This window comes from Schistocerca piceifrons, chromosome 7 (assembly GCF_021461385.2).
Source record: "Schistocerca piceifrons isolate TAMUIC-IGC-003096 chromosome 7, iqSchPice1.1, whole genome shotgun sequence".
NCBI classification, from domain to species: Eukaryota; Metazoa; Arthropoda; class Insecta; order Orthoptera; family Acrididae; genus Schistocerca; species Schistocerca piceifrons.
In genome coordinates, this window is record NC_060144.1 from 494,613,064 (window position 1) to 494,637,891 (window position 24,828).

General features: G+C 42.5%; 1 protein-coding gene across 1 annotated transcript in view; it reads right to left on the reverse strand.

Annotated features, from left to right (window-relative positions):
• The window catches only part of LOC124709044 (glucose dehydrogenase [FAD, quinone]-like), a 67,751-nt gene extending 48,067 nt beyond the window's left edge, over positions 1-19,684 (reverse strand). Inside the window, exon 1 of the mRNA XM_047240690.1 lies at positions 19,604-19,684. Within this exon, the coding sequence (XP_047096646.1) occupies positions 19,604-19,684 (81 nt within the window). The remainder of the gene's footprint in view (positions 1-19,603) is intronic.
• Between the last annotated feature and the right edge of the window lie 5,144 nt (positions 19,685-24,828).

The following is a 24,828-nucleotide window of genomic DNA, read 5'->3' on the forward strand; positions in this document are numbered from 1 at the left end:
CTTGAACCTTGAGCCTTGTTTTATTGTTATTGCTAATTCAAATTCTGTAGTAGTATCCCAATCATAAACAAATAAGCCATAAATACTGCTTGCTAACAACGATATATATATATTAGAAGGCATCTGGTTCTTATCTGCCTAAACATTTATTACATTAACGTGTAAAAGTTTGAAGTAATTCGGAAAGGCACTTTTTGAGATTTCTCATAACAACGTTTCCCCTTTATAAGTTACATATGTACATTCAGGTATTACATACACTAAAATATACATATATTGAAGAATCAGATGCCTAAAAACACGCTCGTGTTAGAATTCAACATTGTGTAAAAATTTCAAAGGAATCGGTCAAGAACTTTCGGAGATTAACGATTTTGAACAAACCAACATTTACATAACGTTACTCTTTTTATTACATATATACCAGATGGCGTTCCAGTAAGTACATACAAACACGTGAGTATTCGAATGCAAAATGTGTCAAAATTTCAAAGAGATCGGTGAAGAACTTTCGGCGATTTGAGATTTTGAAGAAACGAACATCTACATTCGAACTTATATAGAAACTGTAATTGTTCCTAATCTAAAATCTCCGAAAGTTTTTGAACGATTGCTTTGAAATTTTGACACAAATTTCCACTGGAATACGAGTATTGATTATATATACCTATTTTTAAATACATGTAGTTCATAATTTTCTTATAAAATTAATAATAGGGAAACGTTATTACGAAAAATCTCGAAAAGTTATATATACGCCTGTATTAGAATGTACAATTTCATCAAACTTCAAAGCAATCGGTCAAAAACTTTATGAGATTAACCGTTTTAAACAAAGGAACATTCGAACATTTACCTTTTTATTTATCTAGAAAGTTATATATTGTACTCTATTCCTGTCCCCAAAGCTCCATGTGAGTAGGTGTTTTTGTTCTGATTGGGACTTGCAACTAATGGAGGGAGGATTATGGAGAAAGGGAAAGTTAGCACTGTTACATTCACAGTATGAAGTCTGCAAAGCTCATGAAAACAACAGTAACAATAGGATTTATGTGACTGGCCTTCGGGTGAAGAATTCGAAAAAGGGATGACCGTCGTAATAACTGATTCAGCATACACAAAAGTCACAACAAATTATGTTAAATTAAAAGTAAGGATGGTAAAATTATGAGTGCGATGGGTATTCCACTTTTAAACACTGAGGGAAGTGCAGAAAGATGGAAAAAGTACATTGAAGGTCTATTCCCGCTCACGTTGATATAGATACTTACACAAGTATCCACTGTAGGAGGAAGTATTTTTTCTTGTGCAATAACTAAAATTTTTGACTTTATTTATTTCTGTATGATCCTCGTTGTCCCATAAGACATGAGTGAAGTTAATGCATGTACCAAATACGTGGAAACATAGGTTAGAATAAAGTACTTTATATTTCATTTACGTTGACCTCAAGTCTAGATTGATTTTCCTTAATGTCTTGTTCTTTCGGTTTAGCATACAGCTCAATCGTAATCCCACCGCCATTAATGAAGGCCGGAACATCTATGTTCTGATACGACAATTGTAAATCTGTCCTTGGCTAAATCTCCATCCATACAGTATATCTCGTCCGACAAACGACGGGCGCTGTTTGTTTTTTCTCAGATCCTCGATCGCAGTACAATGAACACAGCCGGCATTTCAGCTCTACTGATACAAAACTACCCGCATCCAGAACGTCTCCACCTACGTTTCCTACGTACTCTTCACGTCACGCAGTTGGAGGCAGAATGGCGTCGGCGACTCGGTTTTTCACTCCTTGAGAACGCTGAAGAAATTACACAGATGGAGGACACCTCTCTGCCTTTGTTTCAGACACAGCACCTCATTTCGTCAGCTGAGTCTCGAACAGAATCTCAAGTTTTGCCATTAGTAGCAGTTTCCATTGTCACCTCTGCCTGCAGTGTCACGTTTCGCCAGTAAAACTCGCTGTTAACATTACACATTCCTTGTAAGTGAAGTCGTATTGTGTCTTTATCAGTCGCTGTTTCGTCTCCCGCAGACGCTTTGTACCTCTCATGTTAACAAATGCCTCACAGATTTTCTCTACATCACTGCTGGTGCAATCATTCCTAAAATATTATATCATACCTCGTAAAGTTACTTACAAACTGTGACATTATGTGATTGCCTTATCCTCCTGCGCAAGCCTCTTAATCTCCCAGTACCTACTGCAACCTAGATCCTTCTGAATCTGCTTGGTGTGATCATCTCTTGGTCTCCCTCTACGATTATTACCCTCCACGCTGCCCCACAATACTAAATTGGTGATCCCTTGATGCCTCAGAACATGTCCTACCAACCGATCCCTTCTTCTAGTCAAGTTGTGCCACAAACTTCTCTTCTCCCCAATCCTATTCAGCACCTCCTCATTAGTTATGTGATCTACCCAACAGCTACAGTTAGCAAATAATGTTGCGAGAATGTAAAAGGTGAACGTCCTGTGACGTAAGGTGTTTTGTCGAAGCGCCGTCAGAGATGCAGTGAGTTACTGACTTTGAAAACCGCGGCGCGAAAAACGGACAGCAGAAGAACATTTTTACACATTATTTTCATGTACGAGATATTCTCGATAAACAGTTACTCATTTTTTTTCTCTTGTCTCTTGTAACTTGTGTCGGACGCGAATGTCTTGCCGCCGTATTATTATTGTTAAAAATAATATTATTTTAGTGTGAAGTAAAAGTGCAATACTAAAACTGCAATACCGCATAGCAGTAGATTTATTGTGCGACGTGTATGTGAAAACGTCAAAGCAATTACTTTCATTATGAGAAGAGAAGTGCCAGTCAAAACGGCATCCATGTTAAATCCTTCATTGCAGTGTAAGTTCATCTATTAATTGCCGTAAATTCAGAGTTAAATGGATCTGGTGTATGGACTATTTATTTAGTATAGAATCTATGTCTCACTCCTTCATGAAGTTATTTGATTTTCTTTATGTTTCTGCCAAATAGAGAGTTCGCAGTCACGAATTCTTTCGTCGAAATCGGACGGAAGTTGCATGCGGTGAAATATTTTCTCCGCGCAATATCCTACTGGTAAATGCATGATAAACTACGGTCCCTTAGGAAATTCATGTTGAGCTATCCAAAAATAATTATATTTTCAATAGGCATTTACTCTCCTGTGAAAAGCAACTTCCGACTGATCAGACGACCCAACAAGAAACAGCCGCACACGGTCGGCGTTCACAAATATATTTCCGCCGCTGATTATAGCTATATGTTACAGCACAAAAATAAACATATTGTTATAATTAGCGACTACAAACGGGGACATTTATAACTGTATGTTTATGAATACACATTACGTAAACATATCGTTATAAATGGTTCAAATGGCTCTGAGCACTATGGGACTCAACTGCTGAGGTCATTAGTCCCCTAGAACTTAGAACTAGTTAAACCTAACTAACCTAAGGACATCACACACATCCATGCCCGAGGCAGGATTCGAACCTGCGACCGTAGCGGTCTCGCGGTTACAGACTGCAGCGCCAGAACCGCGCAGCCACTTCGGCCGGCTCATATCGTTATAAAACGTACTTGTTTGTCCCCGTATTTGCCGTTCACTGATAAATACTACGCTTTTGTAACGCTACACTAGCTATATAGCTCCTCCGCATTGAGGCCCCAACCCTGGGAACTAGGTCCACTCATTCATAACACAATAAAATATCCCGCGGGAAAGGTTTTTCGGTTGCTGTTTTAGTTTCTTACAAACATACTTGTTTTACGACGTATTCGCCGTTCACTGCTAAATACACAGACCAAAAAAAGTTTTTCATTTCCCCGGTTCCGAGAGTTTCGGAACCTCTAAAGAAAACTGGAACAGAGATCAACATAAACTTCATTTCCGCCCTTTTTATTGCACATGAAAATCACACATTGCATGTTGTACCACCATACAGCGAGACCTTGAAACACGTATGTTGTGTGGCGGCGATGGCGAGGCATTGCAGAGTCTCTGACCAGAGAGCTATTTGTCATTCCTAGTCTGCGCTTGACCGCGCGAGAGTTCAGTGCAGTTGCGATCGAGTTGCGAGAGAGTTCAGTTGCGAGTGAGGAGTCGGCGGGCGTCGACATGGCACTCTGGTCAAGATTCAGGACGAGGTATATTATTTTTTAAATAAGGTAATGAAGCAGCATTGCGCTCAGCTAATGATGTAAATTAACTGTAACTAATTTGTCCAAGAATCGCCCCAATAATAATTTTGTTTTCAAAGCAATTTTTCAACAAAGAATCCTTTAATGAAAGAAATATTTCCCTTGCTATTCCTTAAAGAAAAGTTTCCCTTAAATTCAAAATTTTTGCAATGAATTTCCTCCAAGCTACGGCGAAAAATAAGAGCAGATGCACTTTTACTAAGGTAAGAATTACAGTTTAATTAGTGAACAGGGCCTAAGATCGACATTTCGGTCTATTTGTGTTTTCATTGTCACAGAGATTTTATTATCACTGAACTGACTTTCACATTTTTGTGGGCAGCTTATACCTGGGTCAGATTGCTAATTTTTATTTAATTGTCATTGTCATTAAATTTATTTGCTGGGAGGTTACATTAAGTTGTATTCTAGTTAACATTCAATTATTGTGTTCAAAATTTCTCTGGGAGGTTACACTTAGCTCAATGTCCATTTGCATTTAAAATAATATCTTTTAAATTTATGTGGGGAGATTACAACTTTCAAGGGTGGTGGTCCATATCGTTGTACCCAAAAGTACCTCTAATACGAAGTACCACGCGTCTTGCATTGATGCATGCCTGTATTCGTCGCGGCATACTATGCACAAGCTCAGCAAGGCACTGTTGGTCCAGATTGCCCCACTCCTCAACGACGAATCGGCGTAGATCCCTCACAGTAGTTGGTGGGTCACGTCATCCATAAACAGTCATTTTCAATCTGTCCCAGGCATGTTCTATAGGGTTCATGTCGGGACAACATGCTGGCCAGTCCAGTCGAGCGATGTCATTCACAAGATGTGCGCGATGGGGGTGCGAATTGTCATCCATGAAGACGAATGCCTCGCCAATATGCTGCCGAATATGGTTGCACTATCGGCCGGAGGATGGAATTTACGTATCGTGTAGCCGTTACAGCGCCTTCCATGACCACCAGCGGCGTACGTCGGCCCCACACGACGCCACTCCAAAACATCAGGGAACATCCACCTTGCTGCACTCTCTGGACAGTGTGTCTAAGGCTTTCAGCCTGACCGGATTGCCTCCAAACACGTCTCCAACGATTGTCTGGTTGAAGGCATATGCGACACTCATCGCTGTATAGAATGTGATGCCAATCCTGAGCGGTCCATTAAGCATGTTGTTGGGCTCATCTGTACCGCACTGCATGGTGTCGGGGTTGCACCTCGCCATGGACGTCGTCTGAATCGTAACACGACGTCCTGTGGCTGCACGAAAAGCATTATTCAACATGGTGGCGTCGCTGTCAGGGTTCCTCCGAGCCATAATCCGTAGGTAGCTGTCGTCCACTGCAGTAGCAGCCTTTGTGAGGCCTGAGCGGGCCATGCCATCGACAGTTCCTGTCTGTCTGTATCTCCTCCATGTCCGAACAACACTGCTTTGGTTCACTCCGAGACGCCTGGACAGTTCCCTTGTTGAGAGCCCTTCTTGGCACAAAGTAACAATCCGGACGCGATCGAACCGCGGTATTGACCGCCTAGGCATGGTTAAACTACAGACAACAAGAGCCGTGTGCCTTCTACCTGATGGAATGACTGGAACTGATCGGCTGTCGGACCTCCGCCGTCTTATAGGCGCTGCTCATGCGTGGTTGTTAACATCTTTGTGCGGATTTAGTGACATCTCTAAACAGTCAAAGGGACTGTGTCTGTGATACAATGTCCACAGTCAACGTCTATACTCAGGAATTCTGAGAACCGGGTAATGCAAACTTAGAACTAATTAAACCTAACTAACCTAAGGACATCAGACACATCCATGCCCGAGGCAGGATTCGAACCTGCGACCGTAGCGGTCGCACGGTTCCAGACTGTGGCGCCTAGAACCGCTCTGCCACCACGGCCGGCGAAAATAAGAGGAACCGTCGCTATGGACCAAGTGATAAGTCGACCACAGGGAATGTTCTTTACATTGTGGGCACCATGGATTAAAATTTAGCGAGAATAGCGCTTTAGCGAAGACAACGCAGTATCATATGAGCATATACAGAAAGTCAGTGGTAATATAAAAACGCTATGATTATTTTAACAGAAAAGAAGATGGAGTTAAATAAAATGACAGCTTGGCACCAGGACAGTAATTCAAAGTATCACTTGGTTCTAACGAGAGTGATATCACCTGTTACAAATGATCATGGATTTCTCATCATGTGACCAATGGTGATACCCTCTATACAGCTTATAATACGCCCATGAATTCAGGGGCTTTGGTACCGTCGATACTGTTACCTGTTTTAGCTCTGAAGATTCCTCCCGCCTATGGGCTCGAAACGATATAGAACTGTTTCGTACATCGAACACGGCCTTTCATTAGGGGAGTCCTAACAGAAACGGTTGCTGGCGTTTGGCTGCTACGGACGGTAGCGTGGCCTTATTGAGGTTTTCTTCAGCTGCGCTGCCCCTGGGGCCCTGATAACATCTTCATGGTTAATTAGCCACTCGACGGGCTCCGCTTTCCGAGTTGGACAGCTGAAGACACGCTTCGGCGCCTCGCTCACACAAAGCGAGTATCAGATCTGCTGGTAAACTTGTGCTGACTCCTTTTATGAGAGGCCACACTGAATGCAGGATTCAGTGGACGAAGGACTCATGTTCGACAACGGATACACGTGTTTGTTGAGGAAAATCAACACTGATGGGATAACACTTGGAAGCATCTCGTACAGTATGGCATTAAAGTCACTCATGTTTTCATTAATGAGCGTCGACAGCCAACACAATAGCGTCGCTTTGCTCTCTGTTTTCATTTTCGTACTCTTATTATTCTTGTAAAAAGATGAAAGAGTCCAAAACCAGACCCATACTTCGTTTCTCATTTTAAAAAAAGTAGTCCAAATATAAGTGTTAATAGAATGTAATATTTACTTTATAATGTTAAGCACCATTTACATTTCACTCTTGAAAATGTAATTAAAAGTTATTACGAAATTTTTTTTCAAAAACCTTACACTTAACTATTTTGAAAAATAGCTGCGAGAATCGGACCCTTATTAAAAATAATTAAAATAACACAAAACAATGTTAGCAAATATCATTAAATAAGAAAGAGCATAATTCGGTTGCAAAGGAGGTATAATGTAACATCTTACCATCTTCCAGAAATATACAATTTCTCTGTGTTTTCTTCACTGAACCCAAGAGCCTTGTTATAGAATATTCCTGTGGACTTTATTTCTAACAGTTCATATTTGTGGCGTTTTGGAAAAAGAATAAACTACTTTTTCCCAGAAATTTCGTCCCTCAGAGGAAGTTCAATGTTATTTCTCTCTTTCTAGTGTACGGCCATTCACCACGAGTCTTCCCGAATAAGCTCAGAGGAAGAAGCTTCAACAGCAAGACAATACTAAGATCTTTGCCCAAAATTGTAGGTCTGCTTCTTTTTGCGTTTGCTGCTTCCTCAAGGTACTGTACTTCATGTTGGGCAACCTTGTAAGTATTGTTTTTCGAACAAACAATGAACTTTACTGGCCTTCTTCCAGTCCATCTTCTTTTTCGGAACTGTATCTGTAGCTTTAGTCATTTTAGACGTACTCCACTTTCTTTGATAAGCCGTCCCCATTACCCTCTAGGAAGCTGCAAGAGAATAAGTGTATGTAGTATGTAGTAATACAGGCAGACTTGAAACATAAGAAATTAAGGGGTCCGGTTTAAGCAAGTGAAGGTAGGGGAGGGGGGTGGGGCGGGCAGATTACGCGACTAGAGCCTAAAATTTGTAAACAGACTGAATTTTTGACCAAACGTCTAAATAGAACGATTTGATCATCAGAAACATTAAGTGCTATTCAAGAACACAAATAAGTTGAAAGTCTTAGCTGTCACTATCTAAAAGAAATAGGAAAAATTTGGCCCAATGTAAAAAATTTTTCCATTGTCAAAAATTTTAATGGTTAATTGTTAAGTAAAAAGTGAAGCAGGTAACTTGCGTATCTCACTATAGGACGGTTGAAGCCTAAACTACTATGTAGACTTGATCCCACAACAACGCTCAGGAGAATTCGGAAACCAGCGGGGATGTGGGGAGTCCTCTATGTCTCGTGCATAGCTGTTCTTCTTCTCCAGCACTATTGATACGAGGTGCGACAGTAAAGTAATGAGACTGATTTTCTTTGGAAGATGTGGCAACCCTGCAGGCTTTCGTAGGCACAATGTCTTTGACCTTGGTCTATAAGCTGCTGCTAGTCCAAGCGGCACATCAATGCAATTGCTCAGTCGTGAGTTGCGCTGTAGTAAGTTAACATGTGTTTGTGTCTCTCGTCACGGAAACGGAACTGCATAATGTTGTGCAACGGTATGCCATCAATTAAGAATTGTTGAGCCATGTTATCACTGGTGATGAACGTTGTTTTTTTCAGTACGATCCAGAGACAAAACGCCAAATTTGAGTAATCAATGAACCGTGTACAAAGCCAGACCAACAGGCATTACATGCATTGACCAAAAATGATAGTGCATTGAGAATGGGTAGTTTCTAGGTGAAATCTAGATCTGCCAATAAAAATTCCAAAGAACGACTTATAGCTGAAATCGATTATTTACAAATCAAAATGCCAAAGTTCGCAATGGTGCTCAAAGGGATCACCCAGACCAAAAAAAGCTCGAATGTCAAAGTCAAAAGTGAAGTGCAAGCTTGTGTGCTTCTTTGATTCCAAGGGAATTGTTCGTAAAGAGTAGGTGCCTCCTGGACAAACAGTTAACCAATGTTATAACAAAGATATTTTATAAAGACTTCGTAAAAGAGTTCTTCATGTCCGTGCCACCATTCCTAATAATTGGATTCTGCATCGCGATAATGCGTCATCTCATACTGCTCTGTCAGTACAGCAATTTTTAACCTCAAAACAAATTTCAGTACTAGCACAGCCACCTTATTCACAAGATATCACTCCATGCGACTTTTTTCTATTTCCAACAGTCAAAATGGCGGTAAAGGGAAACCCTTTTCAAACAAGACAAGATGTCCAAAAATCTGTGACGAGGATCTTGGAATATATTACAGACTATGAGTTCCAGAAATGTTACCATCAATGGCAGAAGCGGTGGAAAAAGTGTGTGCAATCAGAAGGGAGCTACTTTGAAGGAGACAACACCTAACTAGACTAAAACGGTAAGCAACATTTTTTTCACATCAGTCTCATTACTTTATTGTCACACCTCGTATATGTCATCGCAACACACAATATTTCCCACAATTTTCAACCACGATACACTCACTGACAAAAGGCATTAAAGCATCCCGAAGAGGAGGAGGAAATGAAATGAAAGTTCATGGTTTCAGAAGGTTTGTGATGTTATTTCAGTGATTAAGAATTCGAGTCATATTAATAATAGACGTGGCAGGACGTGCCCACTAATGAGCACCCCGTCTGGCTTGGGTGTATGCACTGATTGGACTAGGAAGGGTGTCATAAAACCGTTGTATTTTCTTCTCCCGCTAGCTGGCCCGTAGCTGTTGTAAGTGTTTCTTGATATCCTGTACATCGGTAATGGGCAGAGTCAATAGCTGAGCTGGCCTGACACATGTTTCATCGGGGGCAGATCAGGGGCACTTGCTGGCCACAGGAGTATCTCAGCATCACGCACCAGTTCATAGAGTGTGTGAAAATCATTGTCCTGTTCATAAAGTCCACAACTCCACTGCTGCATGAGAGATAACCCTTGAGGACACATCATGTCCGTGACATACTCTTGTGTCGTCGGAATGCCCCCAAACACTACCAGTCGCAATCGGTTTCTCCACGCACCATGACACCAGGATTAAAACAGCTGTGCCTCTCCAAAACACTGGAAGAATAGAACCTATGCCCAGGCCGCCGCCGTAGACGCCGACGATGCTTTCCTGTTCAAAATGGATCTGAGCACTATGGGACTTAACAATTGAGGTCATCAGTCCCCTAGAACTTATAACTACTTAAACATAACTAACCTAAGGACATCACACACATCCATGCCCGAGGCAGGATTCGAACCTGCGGCCGTAGCGACCACGCGTTTCCAGACTGAAGCGCCTAGAACCGCTCGGTCATAACAGCCGGCGATACTTTCCTGTCACGGTATCAAGCGACCCAGCCGTTTGCATTGTGGCGTTAGCGGCAGGCTACGCATGGGACGACAGTTCCATGATAAGGCTGCTCCTAGTCTCCAGTTAATCGTATGGATGATAACGACCGTTGATGGGAGTCCATTGCTTATTCTTGGATGGCCGACGCAGATGTGAATGGGTTACGATGTGATTCGTGCACAATAAGGCGTTCGTTCCTTCTGGTAGTCAGACACGTCAACTGGAACCTTAACGACGGCAGTCCAACAATGGGTCACTGTCACCTCGGAAGCCCCATGCATCTAGATACTGCACGATTCTATCAGCTGACCAAATGGAGACCAACAATTTGGCTGCTTTCAAACTCTCTCAAGTGCTGACAACTTGGTCTCATATAAGGACGTGGCATCACGGTGTTCTTCACTGTTAACACTCAATATTTGACTCTGTTCACGCCTCTTGGATACCAGGCCTCGTAACGACACTAAACACGAACAATAGTAACGCACCCGGTGGCCGTTCTACTTGTTGTAGAGAATTGGAAGGCACATGATTTACGTACCCGCCGATGATGTCTATATGTAGGTATCAGCATTGATATCCAATCCTGTCTTGTGGATGCTCACTGTTTCTGTCGAGCAATAAATTGTGTTTAATTTTTCTGTAGTGCAGCTAACTGTAGAACTTGGTCTGTATGCTGCGTTTAGAGAAGAACAGCTTGAATAGTAGACACGTAAACACACACATAGAAATACACTAACATACAAGATGACTAATAAAATACAGGGCTATTACAAATGATTGAAGCGATTTCATAAATTCACTGTAGCTCCAATCATTGACATATGGTCACGACACACTACAGATAAGTAGAAAAACTCATAAAGTTTTGTTCGGCTGAAGCCGCTCTTCAGGTTTCTGCCGCCAGAGCGCTCGAGAGCGCAGTGAGACAAATTGGCGACAGGAGCCGAGAAAGCGTATGTCGTGCTTGAAATGCACTCACATCAGTCAGTCATAACAGTGCAACGACACTTCAGGACGAAGTTCAACAAAGATCCACCATCTGATAACTCCATTCGGCGATGGTATGCGCAGTTTAAAGCTTCTGGATGCCTCTGTAAGGGGAAATCAACGGGTCGGCCTGCAGTGAGCGAAGAAACGGTTGAACGCGTGCGGGCAAGTTTCACGCGTAGCCAGCGGAAGTCGACGAATAAAGCAAGCAGGGAGCTAAACGTACCACAGCCGACGGTTTGGAAAATCTTACGGAAAAGGCTAAAGCAGAAGCCTCACCGTTTACAATTGCTACAAGCCCTGACACCCGATAACAAAGTCAAACGTTTTGAATTTTCGGCGCGGTTGCAACAGCTCATGGAAGAGGATGCGTTCAGTGCGAAACTTGTTTTCAGTGATGAAGCAACATTTTTTCTTAATGGTGAAGTGAACAGACACAATGTGCGAATCTGGGAGGTAGAGAATCCTCACGCATTCGTGCAGCAAATTCGCAGTTCACCAAAAGTTAACGTGTTTTGTGCAATCTCACGGTTTAAAGTTTACGGCCCCTTTTTCTTCTGCGAAAAAAACGTTACAGGACACGTGTATCTGGACATGCTGGAAAATTGGCTCATGCCACAACTGGAGATCGACAGCGCCGACTTCATTTTTTCAACAGGATGGTGCTCCACCGCACTTCCATCATGATGTTCGCCATTTCTTAAACAGGAGATTGGAAAACCGATGGATCGGTCGTGGTGGAGATCATGATCAACAATTCATGTCATGGCCTCCACGCTCTCCCGACTTAACCCCATGCAATTTCTTTCTGTGGGGTTATATGAAAGATTCAGTGTTTAAACCTCCTCTACCAAGAAACGTGCCAGAACTGCGAGCTCGCATCAACGATGCTTTCGAACTCATTGATGGGGACATGCTGCGCCGAATGTGGGAGGAACTTGATTATCGGCTTGATGTCTGTCGAATCACTAAAGGGGCACATATCGAACATTTGTGATTGCCTAAAAAAACTTTTTGAGTTTTTGTATGTGTGTGCAACGCATTGTGAAAATATCTCAAATAATAAAGTTATTGTAGAGCTGTGAAATCGCTTCAATCATTTGTAATAACCCTGTAGTTAGTGATTATGAAAGATTCACAATCGAACTGTTCCTTGTAAGTACACTGTCAAAATATGTAAGTTATGGAGGAAGTATGTCTTAATAAGACGAAAATGGGAAGGGGTACACCATGAACATCTTTACCGAACGCAATCCAACTCATACTCCAGTATTTGCATACCGATGGGATATGTTGATTACAACATCCTTCTTATTTGAGGTAATTTTCAGAAGAGGAAAAAGCCTTCAATCTAAATGATCACTGGTGTGAGTAACTGTACAAAACTATTGTGTGTGGAGATCGCACCTCGATGACGTCCAAGTCAGTCTCATCACCTTGTGAAATACACTGACGGAAAAAGTAGGAACAAAAAATAATTAATGTAGTGTAATGAAATCTGGGGAATGTATTTGTCTTGGTAAAGTGATTAGCAATGCCGGATCGCGGCTTAACGTAAGAGCTAGGCAAGCCATTGCAAATGTGAAACGGTGGTATATTAGAAACCGGTATAACCGCCGGACTGTTGAAGTCGGATACGAAACTTCCTTTCTTTCAGGAGTGCTAGTTCTGCATGGTTCGCAGGAGAGCTTCTGTAAAGTTTGGAAGGTAGGAGACGTCGTACTGGCAGAATAAAGCTGTGAGGAGGGGGCGTGAGTCGTGCTTGGGTAGCTCAGTTGGTAGAACACTTGCCCGTGAAAGGCAAAGGTCCCGATTTCGAGTCTCGGTCCGGCACACAGTTTTAATCTGAAAGGAAGTTTTATATCAGCGCACACTCCACCGCAGAGTGAAAATCTCATTCTGGAAACATTGCCCTTGTATAGACCCCCTAAACACTCCTTCCAACTTTCTGCTTTCTCTTATTTGCTTAGAACTATCGGAATTGAAAAACAACTGCTATCACTTAGTAGCGGAAAAGCATCCGGACCAGACGAGATACCCTTAAGATTCTACAGTGATTATGCTAAAGAACTTGCCCCCTTTCTATCAGCAATTTATCGTAGATCGCTGGAAGAACGTAAAGTACCTAGCGACTGGAAGAAAGCGCAGGTCGTTCCCATTTTCAAGAAGGGTCATAAATCAGATGCGAATAATTATAGGCCTATTTCGCTTACGTCAATCTGTTGTAGAATAATGGAACATGTTTTGTGTTCTCGTATTATGACGTTCTTAGATAATACAAATCTCCTTCATCATAACCAACATGGATTCCGCAAACAGAGATCATGTGAAACTCAGCTCGCCCTATTTGCCCAAGAAATTCACAGTGCCGTAGACACTGGCGAGCAGATTGATGCCGTATTCCTGGACTTCAGGAAGGCATTTGATACGGTTCCGCACTTACGTTTAGTGAAACAAATACGAGCTTACGGAATATCGGACCAGGTTTGTGATTGGATTCAGGATTTCCTAGAAGAAAGAGCACAACATGTCATTCTTAACGGTTCAAAATCTGCAGATGTAGAGGTAATTTCGGGAGTACCGCAGGGAAGCGTGATAGGACCTTTATTGTTTACAATATACATAAATGACTTAGTTGACAACATCCGTAGCTCCGTGAGGCTATTTGCAGATGACACGGTTGTCTACAAGAAAGTAGCAACATCAGAAGACTCGTACGTACTCCAGGAGGACCTGCAGAGGATTAATGCATGGTGCGACAGCTGGCAGCTTTCCCTAAACGTAGATAAATGTAATATAATGCGCATACATAGGGGCAGAAATCCATTCCAGTACGATTATGCCATAGGTGGTAAATCATTGGAAGCGGTAACGACCGTAAAATACTTAGGAGTTACTATCCGGAGCGATCTGAAGTGGAATGATCACATAAAACAAATAGTGGGAAAAGCAGGCGCCAGGTTGAGATTCATAGGAAGAATTCTAAGAAAATGTGACTCATCGACGAAAGAAGTAGCTTACAAAACGCTTGTTCGTCCGATTCTTGAGTATTGCTCATCAGTATGGGACCCTTACCAGGTTGGATTAATAGAAGAGATAGACATGATCCAGCGAAAAGCAGCGCGATTCGTCATGGGGACATTTAGTCAGCGCGAGAGCGTTACGGAAATGCTGAACAAGCTCCAGTGGCGGACACTTCAAGAAAGGCGTTACACAATACGGAGAGGTTTATTATCGAAATTACGAGAGAGCACATTCCGGGAAGAGATGGGCAACATATTACTACCGCCCACATATATCTCGCGTAATGATCACAACGAAAAGATCCGAGAAATTAGAGCAAATACGGAGACTTACAAGCAGTCGTTCTTCCCACGCACAATTCGTGAATGGAACAGGGAAGGGGGGATCAGATAGTGGTACAATAAGTACCCTCCGCCACACACCGTAAGGTGGCTCGCGGAGTATAGATGTAGATGTAGATGTAGAACTGGTATTCTATCTGAGCTCTTGATATTCATACAAGTGGTTCTCTTTTCTCCAAAGGTCTCTTTAATTTTCCTGTAGGCAGTATCTACCTTACTCATAGAGATATACGTATGCCTCTACATTCTTAAATTTGTCCTCTAACCATCCCTGATTTACCATTTTACACTTCCTTTCGATCTCATTTTTGAGACGTTTGTATTCCTTTTTGCCTGCTTCATTTACTGCATTTTTATATTTTCTCCTGTCATCAATTAAATTCAATATCTCTCCTGTTATCCAAGGATTTCTACTTGCCCTGGGCTTTTTACCTACTTGATCTTCTGCTGCCTTCACTATTTCGTCTCTCAAAGCAACCCTTTATTCTTCTACCGTATTTCTTTCGCCTGTTCCTGTCAATCGTTCCCTAATGCTCTCTCTGAAACTCTGTAAAACCTCAGGTTCTTTGAATTTATCCAGGTCCTATACCCTTAAATTCCCACCTCTTTGCAGTTTCTTCGGATTTACTCTACAGTTCATAACCAATATATTGTGCTCAGAATCCACATCTGGCCCGGGAAATGTCTTACAATTTAAAACCTGGTTCCTGCATCTCTGTCTTACCATTATATAATGTATCTGAAACCTCCAGGCCTCCGCCTATACAAGCTTCTTTCATGATTCTTGAACCAGGTGTTAGCTACGATTAAGTTATGCTCTGTGCAGATTTCTACCATTCGGCTTCCTCTTTCATTCCTTAGCCCCATTGTATATTCACCTACTAGTTTTCCTTCTCTTCCTTTTCCTACGATCATTCCAGTCCACCATAACTATTAAATTATCGTCTCCCTTCGCTGTCTGAATAATTACTTTTATCTCATCATACATTTCTTCAATCTCTTCATCATCTGCGGAGCTAGTTGGCATATAAACTTATACTACTGTGGTCGGTATGGGCTTCGTGTCTATCTTGGCCACAATAATGTGTTCACTATGCTGTTTGTAGTAGCTTACCCGCATTCCTACTTTCCTATTCATTATTATAGCTACTGCTGCATTACCCCTATTTGATTTTGTATTTATGATCCTGTATTCGCCTGACCAGAAGTCTTGTTCATCCTGCCACCGAACTTCACTAATTCCCACTATATCTAACTTTAACCTATCCATTTCCCTTCTTGAATTTTCTAACCATCCTGCCCGATTAAGGGATCTGACATTCCACGCTCCGATCCGTAGAACACCAGTTTCCTTTCTCCTGATAACGACGTCCTCTTGAGTAGTCCCCGCCCGGAGATCCGAATGGGGGACTATTTTACCCCCGGATTATTTTACCCAAGAGGACGCCATCATCATCTAACCATACAGTAAAGTTGCATGCCCTCGGGAAAAATTACGGCTGTAGTTTCCCCTTGCTTTCAGCCGTTCGCAGTTCCAGCACAGCAAGGCTGTTTTGGTTATTGTTACAAGGCCAGGTCAGTCAATCATCCAAACTGTTGCCCTGCAACTACCGAAAAGGCTGCTGCCCCTCTTCAGGAACCACACGTTTTTCTGGCCTCTCAACAGATACCCCTCCGTTGTGGTTGCACCTACGGCACGGCCATCTGTATCGCTGAGGCACGCAAGCCTCCCCACCAACGGCAAGGTGATAATATCGAAAATTGACACAATTAAGTCAAACAAAAATACACATTCAGAACGTTTGAAATCAATACTATTTTGTATGTATATATCGACATGATGAAAATAAAAGGTCCAAATAAGTTCAGAAGATATTTTCACCTTTAATCGTCTTTGTGTTTTGAAAAATGCGATGACGGAGCTCTTCTTTTGTTTGCCGTTTCATCACTCTCCCTAACAAGAACCCAGCAGTAGTCACCCATCGTGGAAGAGTTCCAATGGCCTTGGTGTCCCATGATAAGAATATCTTGGTTAAAGCGTTCACCATGCTAATCGCTTACGGCTCTCAAATATCCCGGGAATAAATCAAACTGAGAATGTAAAAAGTGAATTTTAAGAGACATTCTACACCCCATGTTCTTATAGTTCTGATCATTCTGTTACGCAAGAAGCCCTTCACAACTGCTTTAAAAGAAGACCGAGCAGCTATTTGGATATCTGCGAGTTCGGTATCAAAGGTTGGATCTTTCAGCAATTTTCTTATTTGTGGTCCAACAAATATACCCTCTTTCAGCTTTGCCTCACTTCATTTGTGAAACTTTTCTTTTAAATGATTGAAGGCCTCACCATCTTTATCCAGAGCTTTTCCATAATTCTTGATAAGGCCCAACTTGATATGAAGGAGAGGCAAAATGATTTTATCGGGCTCAACCAATGGGGTGTTGTTCACATTTATGTTTCCAGGAACATATGACTTCTTTGTAGGCCATTCCTTGACTGTATGTGGTTCTTGGTGTCACTGCTATCCCAAAGGCACAAAAAGCAGCAGTATTTCGTGAATACAGCCTGTAAACCTGCAAGGAGTGCAACAACTTTTAAATCACAGCAAAGCTGCCATTCATGATCTTTATATTTTATTGCCTCTAGAATCTAAGCCAAGGTTTCATAAGAGGCAATAAGCAATAAGGCATAAGCCAAAGGTACCGATGGAAATGCATTGCCATTATGTAGTGGTACTGCTTTTAAGCTGATTTTACTGGAGTCAATAAATGTTCGGTACTCCTGCGGATTATGTTGTACACCTAGGTGCATCAGCAGACCATTGACATCTCTACATACACACATTGAATTCAGCATGTCGAAATACTGAGCGAAGGAAGCACCTCTTGATCTGAAACAGGAAATTTTTGTCCCTGGAGCTAGAAGGTACCGTTGTTGCAGTCTCGACCCCAAGAGTTCAGCTTGCTGTTTCGAAAGTTTTAGATCGCGAACTAAATCGTTCCATTCCTTTTGATTAAAGAGCTGAGGCGAAGTGTCAGATATTGAGGGCAGTACTCTTCGATATGTTCAATAGTTTCTAATTCTCTTGACATGGTGCCTGGTTCCGTGGCTTCCAAGTTGCAGACAGGAACACACAACCCCTTATGATGGGGCACAGGCAAATGCACTGAAGATACATTTGGATACTTTATATTGTGTCTAGTTTTGCTTGAATGTCCCGAAATATTTGTAAGACAGAAGTAACAGTCTGAGTATTGGTCTTTAGGCTCACACCACAGCATGGGAACAGCGAGTGGCATGGCTCGGCGTTTTCCTCTCAACCGCTGGGTTAAGGTTGTAGTATAGGTTATGCAGGCAATATGAGGTGCAACATTTTTATCTTGATGACCAACAGGACAACGAAAATACAATTTATATGCCTTCTTAACCAAATCAGTTATTAGAATTATAACGAAATTAGAATTACGTTAATACGTTCAGCTGCTGAGGGCGTTGATATATATCAACGGGGACAGGTGAAAATGTGTGCCACGACCGGGACTCGAACACGGGATTTTCTGCTTACATGGCAGCCGCTCTATCCATCTGAGCCACCGAGGGCACAGGGGGTAGTGCGACTGCTCTATACCCGCGCACTCTTCCCGCTAGACCCACATTACCTTGTATGTCCACACACTACATTCGTAGTGTCCCACCTCAAAGCACTCATTACTCGTGGAAGACTTTCTTACCAAGTCCCGTAAGAGTTCGGGTGATATGTGTGCATCCGCACAGAAGAAGAAGGTCATGGCCGGTATTGCCACAACTATATACTTATATGGATATGGTGTCTGTTCTTTCGGACATGTCCGAAAGAACAGACACCATATCAATATAAGTATAAATCAGTTATTGGTTTTCTTTGGGATTTTGGAGTGAATTTCCCACACACATAACAAAATTTGTTGGGGTGGTTTAGACAGCAACGAGATTTACTAGTTGCCATTTTTCTTAGTGCATGTTTTAAACGCAAAAAAATGTTCAAATGTGTGGGAAATCTCATGGGACTTAACTGCTGACGTCATCAGTCCCTAAGCTTACACACTACTTAACCTAAATTATCCCAAGGACAAACACACACACCCATGCCCGAGGGAGGACTCGAACCTCCGCCGGGACCCGCCGCGCAGTCCATGACTGCAGCGCCTCAGACCGCTCGGCTAATCCCGCGCGGCTTAAACACAAAAAGTTTGCACTATCTTTCAGAGGAATCACTCACTGAGGATCTGTTTCATACCACTGGATTACCACACCAACCATTTACTGATGATTTGTAGATCTTCTAGCTCTGTTCTGCAGATCAAAAACAAACAATTAAACATCAAAACAGAAGAAAACCAAAAAGTGAAATACTGAATACGAAAAATAAAAAACCTTCAAAAACTCATAAACGGTACGTGCTAGAACATTTTGAAAGGTATATTCGGATTCTACACACCAAAATACATACTTGTTGATGTATCATATCCCAGATGCCAAATAGCTGTTGACTAGTGTAATCCTACCAATGCCATTTTCAATTAGGAGCGGACAACAAAAGTGAAAAGAAGCGACGGCATCTCGAATTCCGAATGGAATGAAAGTTTAAGTCTTTAACACTAGTTACGTGATGAACATTTCCACAAGTTTTGAAAACCATTGGTCTGGAGATTTGTGGAGCAATACATAATATTTCCTTCCGTGTAGAATACGTCACTGTCGTGACACAAGATATCTGGGTTCCAAGTGTTACCCGCAACTTAAGGGAAGTGTCCTTTTACACACCACATTAGTGTAAGCCACGACGGCTCTAAATGTTATTTCTAGAACCCCTAGTGTTTATGAACAATTTCTATTCAGACACACTGCAGCGGCCAGACTAACGACGTGTTCTCGCTGCAGTTAATTAAGTAAAAGTAAACGCGCCGTGTAGCCCGCGGCCTGACGCACGCAGCGCTCTGGTTTCCTGTCGCTGGCGCCATTAGGCGGCTGCTGCGGGCTCTTCATCTGCGTCACAGCTCGCGACAGCCAGGTATCAACATTTCCAGAGTTATTTTAATGAAGAACGACGCGGCGGAAGCCGGGGCTATTTTGATCGAGCGACCCGGTCCGCGGCTGACGGAGACCGTCCTAAAAGGCGGCGGCCATCTAGCACGCGACGTAATTTGTCTCTCCGAAGCGCCAGTGATTAATAGGCCGGCAGTCGACATCAGCGCCTCAAAAACCAAGTACATCGAGTTCACTCTGGTCCGATCACGGCCAGTTAAGTGCCTTGGACACGCAAATGTAGTCTGTAGCGATACGGCAGGGCATTACGTGAAGCAAAGCAGTGGGAATGTACTGCTCACCGTTCTCAGCGAGAGACGCGGAATGCCGCGGGGTTTAAATTATTATTTTGTAGCATCAAACGCAGTAAGGCGAATCAGATTTGTGTGCTGCGGCCAGATGAAAGTGGTAAATATTTTCACATTTACCATTTTCATCTGAGCGCTGTATTTGTGACACAGTAGTTAAATGAAGCAAAGCATAAACATCAAGTTATGCCAAGAACTGCCAGAAACGGTGAGTGACACACACACATATATATATATGTATATATATATGAAAGATACCAGGGAACACTCGTAAAAAGTCGAATTCAACGATTCTGGCTGCCAAGAGAGCAATGAGTGAAGCCTTCAAAGTTACCGTAGCAGAATATTATCGAAAAATCTCTTACAAAATTCAAATAAATTCTGGTTATCTGTAAAGGCTCTTGGTGGTTAGTGTGCAGACATTCACGGACAAAAAATGAACAGAAACTGAGGATAGCGAAGGAAAAGCAGAAATGCTGATCTGTTTTCAAATGTTGAAATGCTAAACTCCGTTTTCAAATGTTCCGTTGCAAAAGACAATTCAGAGGTTTGGTCCTTATTTAATTCTCGCGCCATTGCAAAGATAAATGAATAATAGATATAGTGTTGATGAGAAACAGATGAAATCACTAGAACTGAACCAAAATGCTGAGCTAGACGAAATCGCTATCACATTCTGTACCGGATCTGCGGCTGAGTGAGACCCTCTTTCAACCACAACATATGGCAAATCCTTCGAACAGAAAGCCGTGCCCCGTAGCTGGAAGAAAGCACAGCTTACATCCATCTACAAGAAGGGGTACGAGGAGTGATCCACAAACTTACCGTCTAATATACTTGACATTATTTGTTGTAGAATCTTAGAATATATTCTGAGCTCAAACATAGTGAATAATTAGATATCTTTAACAGAATGACCTCCTCCTCCATGACAACCTTATCGATTCTGAAAACATCGGTCATCTGAGTCCCGACTGCGCGCTTTTATCACGCGAGTTCCCGAAAACCATGGTTAGGGGCAGTCAGGTAAATGCAGTATTTATTGACTTACAAAAGCATTTAAATCAGCACCTCACCTATCCTTATTATCGAAAGCATGATCGTATGTATTATTAAGCGAAATTTGTAACTGGACTGAGTTTTTTCTGGTAGGGAGAACGCAGAATGTTATATTGGCTGGATGACTCCATGTAACGGTGCAGAAGTATTTTCAGGTGTGACCCACGGAGATGTGTTGAATCTCTTGCTGTTCATACTGTGCACTAATAACGTTATAGATACTATGTTTCAGACTGTGACTTTTCGCAAGATGAAGCAGTTACGTACACTGTCTAACAAAGAAGAGAAGGAACCTGAAGAGTAGGGAGAAATGAAATGAAACCTTACCAATTGAAATTGTATCTGATGTTATTTGAGTGATTTCAGAATCGAGTCCAATTTACAGAGAACTTGGCGGTAGGAGCCCACATATCAGAAGGACGTCAAGCTCCCTCTTGTGACGTCGCGAGTTAATGCACGATAACAATAATTACGGTAAGCTACGTTGCAGTACATCCTGCAGTACTGAAGCCAGAGGCTGTGAAGGAGGCAGCAAGTTGTGTCCTAGCAATGAGTCGTGTGCACCTGTTGCTACTGCAGCATGTGAACACCCCAAGAGTGTTACTTAATAGGAGCTTATATTCATGCCACCTATGAACCTATATAAACTATGTTAGATATAATTCAATCTTGTTCAGAATCGGTACGCTAGATTTTGTTGTTCAAGAGAAGATTGTACATAAATTTCAGTCTTCTATCTGTCATAGTTTCGGAGGTACATAAAATTACCTAAAAAGTCAAAAACCGACACTTATGGAATTAAATTCAGTTAGGAACTGTAACAATTTATCTTTTGGTATCATTTGAAAACATAACCAGAACTGTCAGTGTGCAGCATTATTTAATTAAGATTTACTTACAAAACTTCAATTATTTTTCATTTTCGTAATACAAAAATCATACTAAATTATTATTGTTTGTGGATATTATGTCACGACGAATAAAGGCATGCGTCAATGCAAGAGGACGTGCTACTGGGTATTAGGGGTACCGGTGTGTACAGCAATCTGGACCAACACCTCCGAAGGTCTCGCTGTTCTGTGCTGTGCTGTCATGCAATGTGCGGTTTTCATGAGCAATAAAAAGGGCGGAAATGGTGTTTATGTTGAGCTCTATTCCAATTTTCTCTACAGGGTCCGGAACACTCGGAACCGAGGTGATGCAAATCTATTTTTGATGTGTGTATAAAAGCATTGTTTAGTGTTTGTTTCCACATACGTAAACCAGAGGGAATGATGTAATTGCAATTAAAGGTAGTATTTGGCGAACTGAGGCGTCTGATATCAGTCTTATCAAAAACCATGTGCAGTGGGGAGACACGTCATTTTTAGAGAGGTACGCTTCCTCGGTCGAACGGGACGGATGCGCTGCAAGTGACGCTCCGTCTTAATGGCACAATTAGCATTGTGTGGGAAATAATGTGCTAGTAGCGTCATCTAAGTAAAGTCACTCAGGCAGTGAACTTTAATATTGTATTTACAGTATATTTCTGCTGGGGACAAACGGCAGAGGCTTAGACGTGAATAGTCTATGAATAAAGCTCATGGTGTGTCCGTCGCAGCGCTCCCATGTGTGAAGACATAAATGATTGAAATAGTTCTGAGCACTATGGGACTTAACTTCTCAGGTCATCAGCCCCCTAGAACATAGAACTACTTAAACCTAACCAACCTAAGGACATCACACATATCCATGCCCGAGGCAGGATTCGAACCTGCGACCGTAGCAGCAGCGCGGTTCCATACTGTAGCGCCTAGAACCGCTCGGCCACTCCAGCCGGCGTGTGAAGACAGATGAGCACTGCGTACTGGTGAACTGTTCTCTACTCTAGTTTTGTCGTGTTGTCGTTGCCGATGGCTTGTCACGTCTCGCAATCTGCGAGAATTGTTCTATTGGATAATATCTGATTCTGTATTTACTGCTTTCGCCGCGTGGGATTAGCCGAGCGGTCTGGGGCGATGCAGTCATGGCTCTGAGCACTATGGGACTTAACAGCTATGGTCATCAGTCCCCTAGAACTCAGAACTACTTAAACATAACTAACCTAAGGACAGCACACAACACCCAGCCATCACGAGGCAGAGACAATCCCTGACCCCGCCGGGAATCGAACCCGGGAACCCGGGCGTGGGAAGCGAGAACGCTACCGCACGACCACGAGATGCGGGCGATGCAGTCATGGACTGTGCGGCGAGTCCTCCCTCGGGCATGGGTGTGTGTGTTTGTCCTTAGGATAACTTAGGTCAAGTAGTGTGTAAGCTTAGGGACTGATGACCGCAGGCCGCGGTGGTCTAGCGGTTCTAGGCGCTCAGTCCGGAACCGCGCGACTGCTACGGTCGCAGGTTCGAATCCTGCCTCGGGCATGGATGTGTGTGATGTCCTTAGGTTAGTTAGGTTTAAGTAGTTCTAAGTTCTAGGGGACTGATGACCACAGATGTTAAGTCCCATAGTGCTCAGAGCCATTTGAACCATTTTTGACTGATGACCTTAGCACTTAAGTCCCATAAGATTTCACACACATTTGAACATTTCTTACTGCTTTCCTGGCTATCCTGGCCAGATGTGTGAGATCTCGTGTGGCAAAGAATATTAACGGTGTCTTCCCAAAGCAGATTAGCTGTGTTGTGGTATTTATAAAACATAAATTCTTACGCGAGTGAAGATTCGTGTGTGGTTTTTGTACCACTGGTGACTGCACACTCATGTTTGAGCGAGCTCTTGATATCTCATGGGCACCTTCTTTGAATGTTTCTTAAAAGACATCGTAGTCGCCATTGACTGTATAAAATATTTATTGTTACTATTGCAATTTCGGCCTTATGGCCATTTTCAAGTAACACTGCAAAGTTACATTCTGTCAGTATACAAAACTACCCGACATGAGTACATGTCCTCGTCACAATGCAGACTTTTGACCTGTCGAAACGATATCAGGAAAGCTACACGTTTTTCTCCCACATGTGAGTCCAGTGTGCTAAAGACTGTGCCACCTCGTTCGGTGTATGTTTACAGGAGGAAGTTCTAAAAAGAAAGGTAACTTTAAGGTAACTTACGTGCTGCAATAGTTTACATGTTTCAGGTCTTGCACGATCTGTTTGAGAATGACTCATATTTTACACAATTAAGTTCGTGCACTCGACTCTCATTGCTCATCTTACCCGAACATTCCTAGAAGTAGATTTCGGTATATTTAATGATCGCACAACTTTGCACGCTCGTTCTGCGTCGTAAAGCAGCAAATTTATGCAAGATAAAAACTGCTGTAGGAGAACAGGAACTGATAAATACACACTCATCTTAATTTCACCTTCGAGTTCTGAATTCCTCCACTTTCAGTGTTTTTCACCGCTTGTGTCATATTTGTCTCGCTAGCTCCCTCGCCTACGGTAGAAGGCAGACGTAAATCTCGCACTTCAATGTTTTTGAGTGCGTTTCCGCAGTCAGACGTTTATGATCGAGCGTGGAAATTCGCAGCCAGCGGAGAGCAGGCGAAGGGGCGGGAAACAAATGCGTGCCGTTCGCTTTCCATTTGCCCTGGCGTGCCTACTTTTTGCGTGGAACTTGCAAAGTACACTCGTTCTCTCTAGAGTGAACAACTCGTTTGTTCTCAGATAGGAAGCTGCAACGATCCCCATTGCAAATGAAAACGTCGACATTCAAGAACGAAAAACAGTTGGCGAACGGCAGTAGGAGAACATC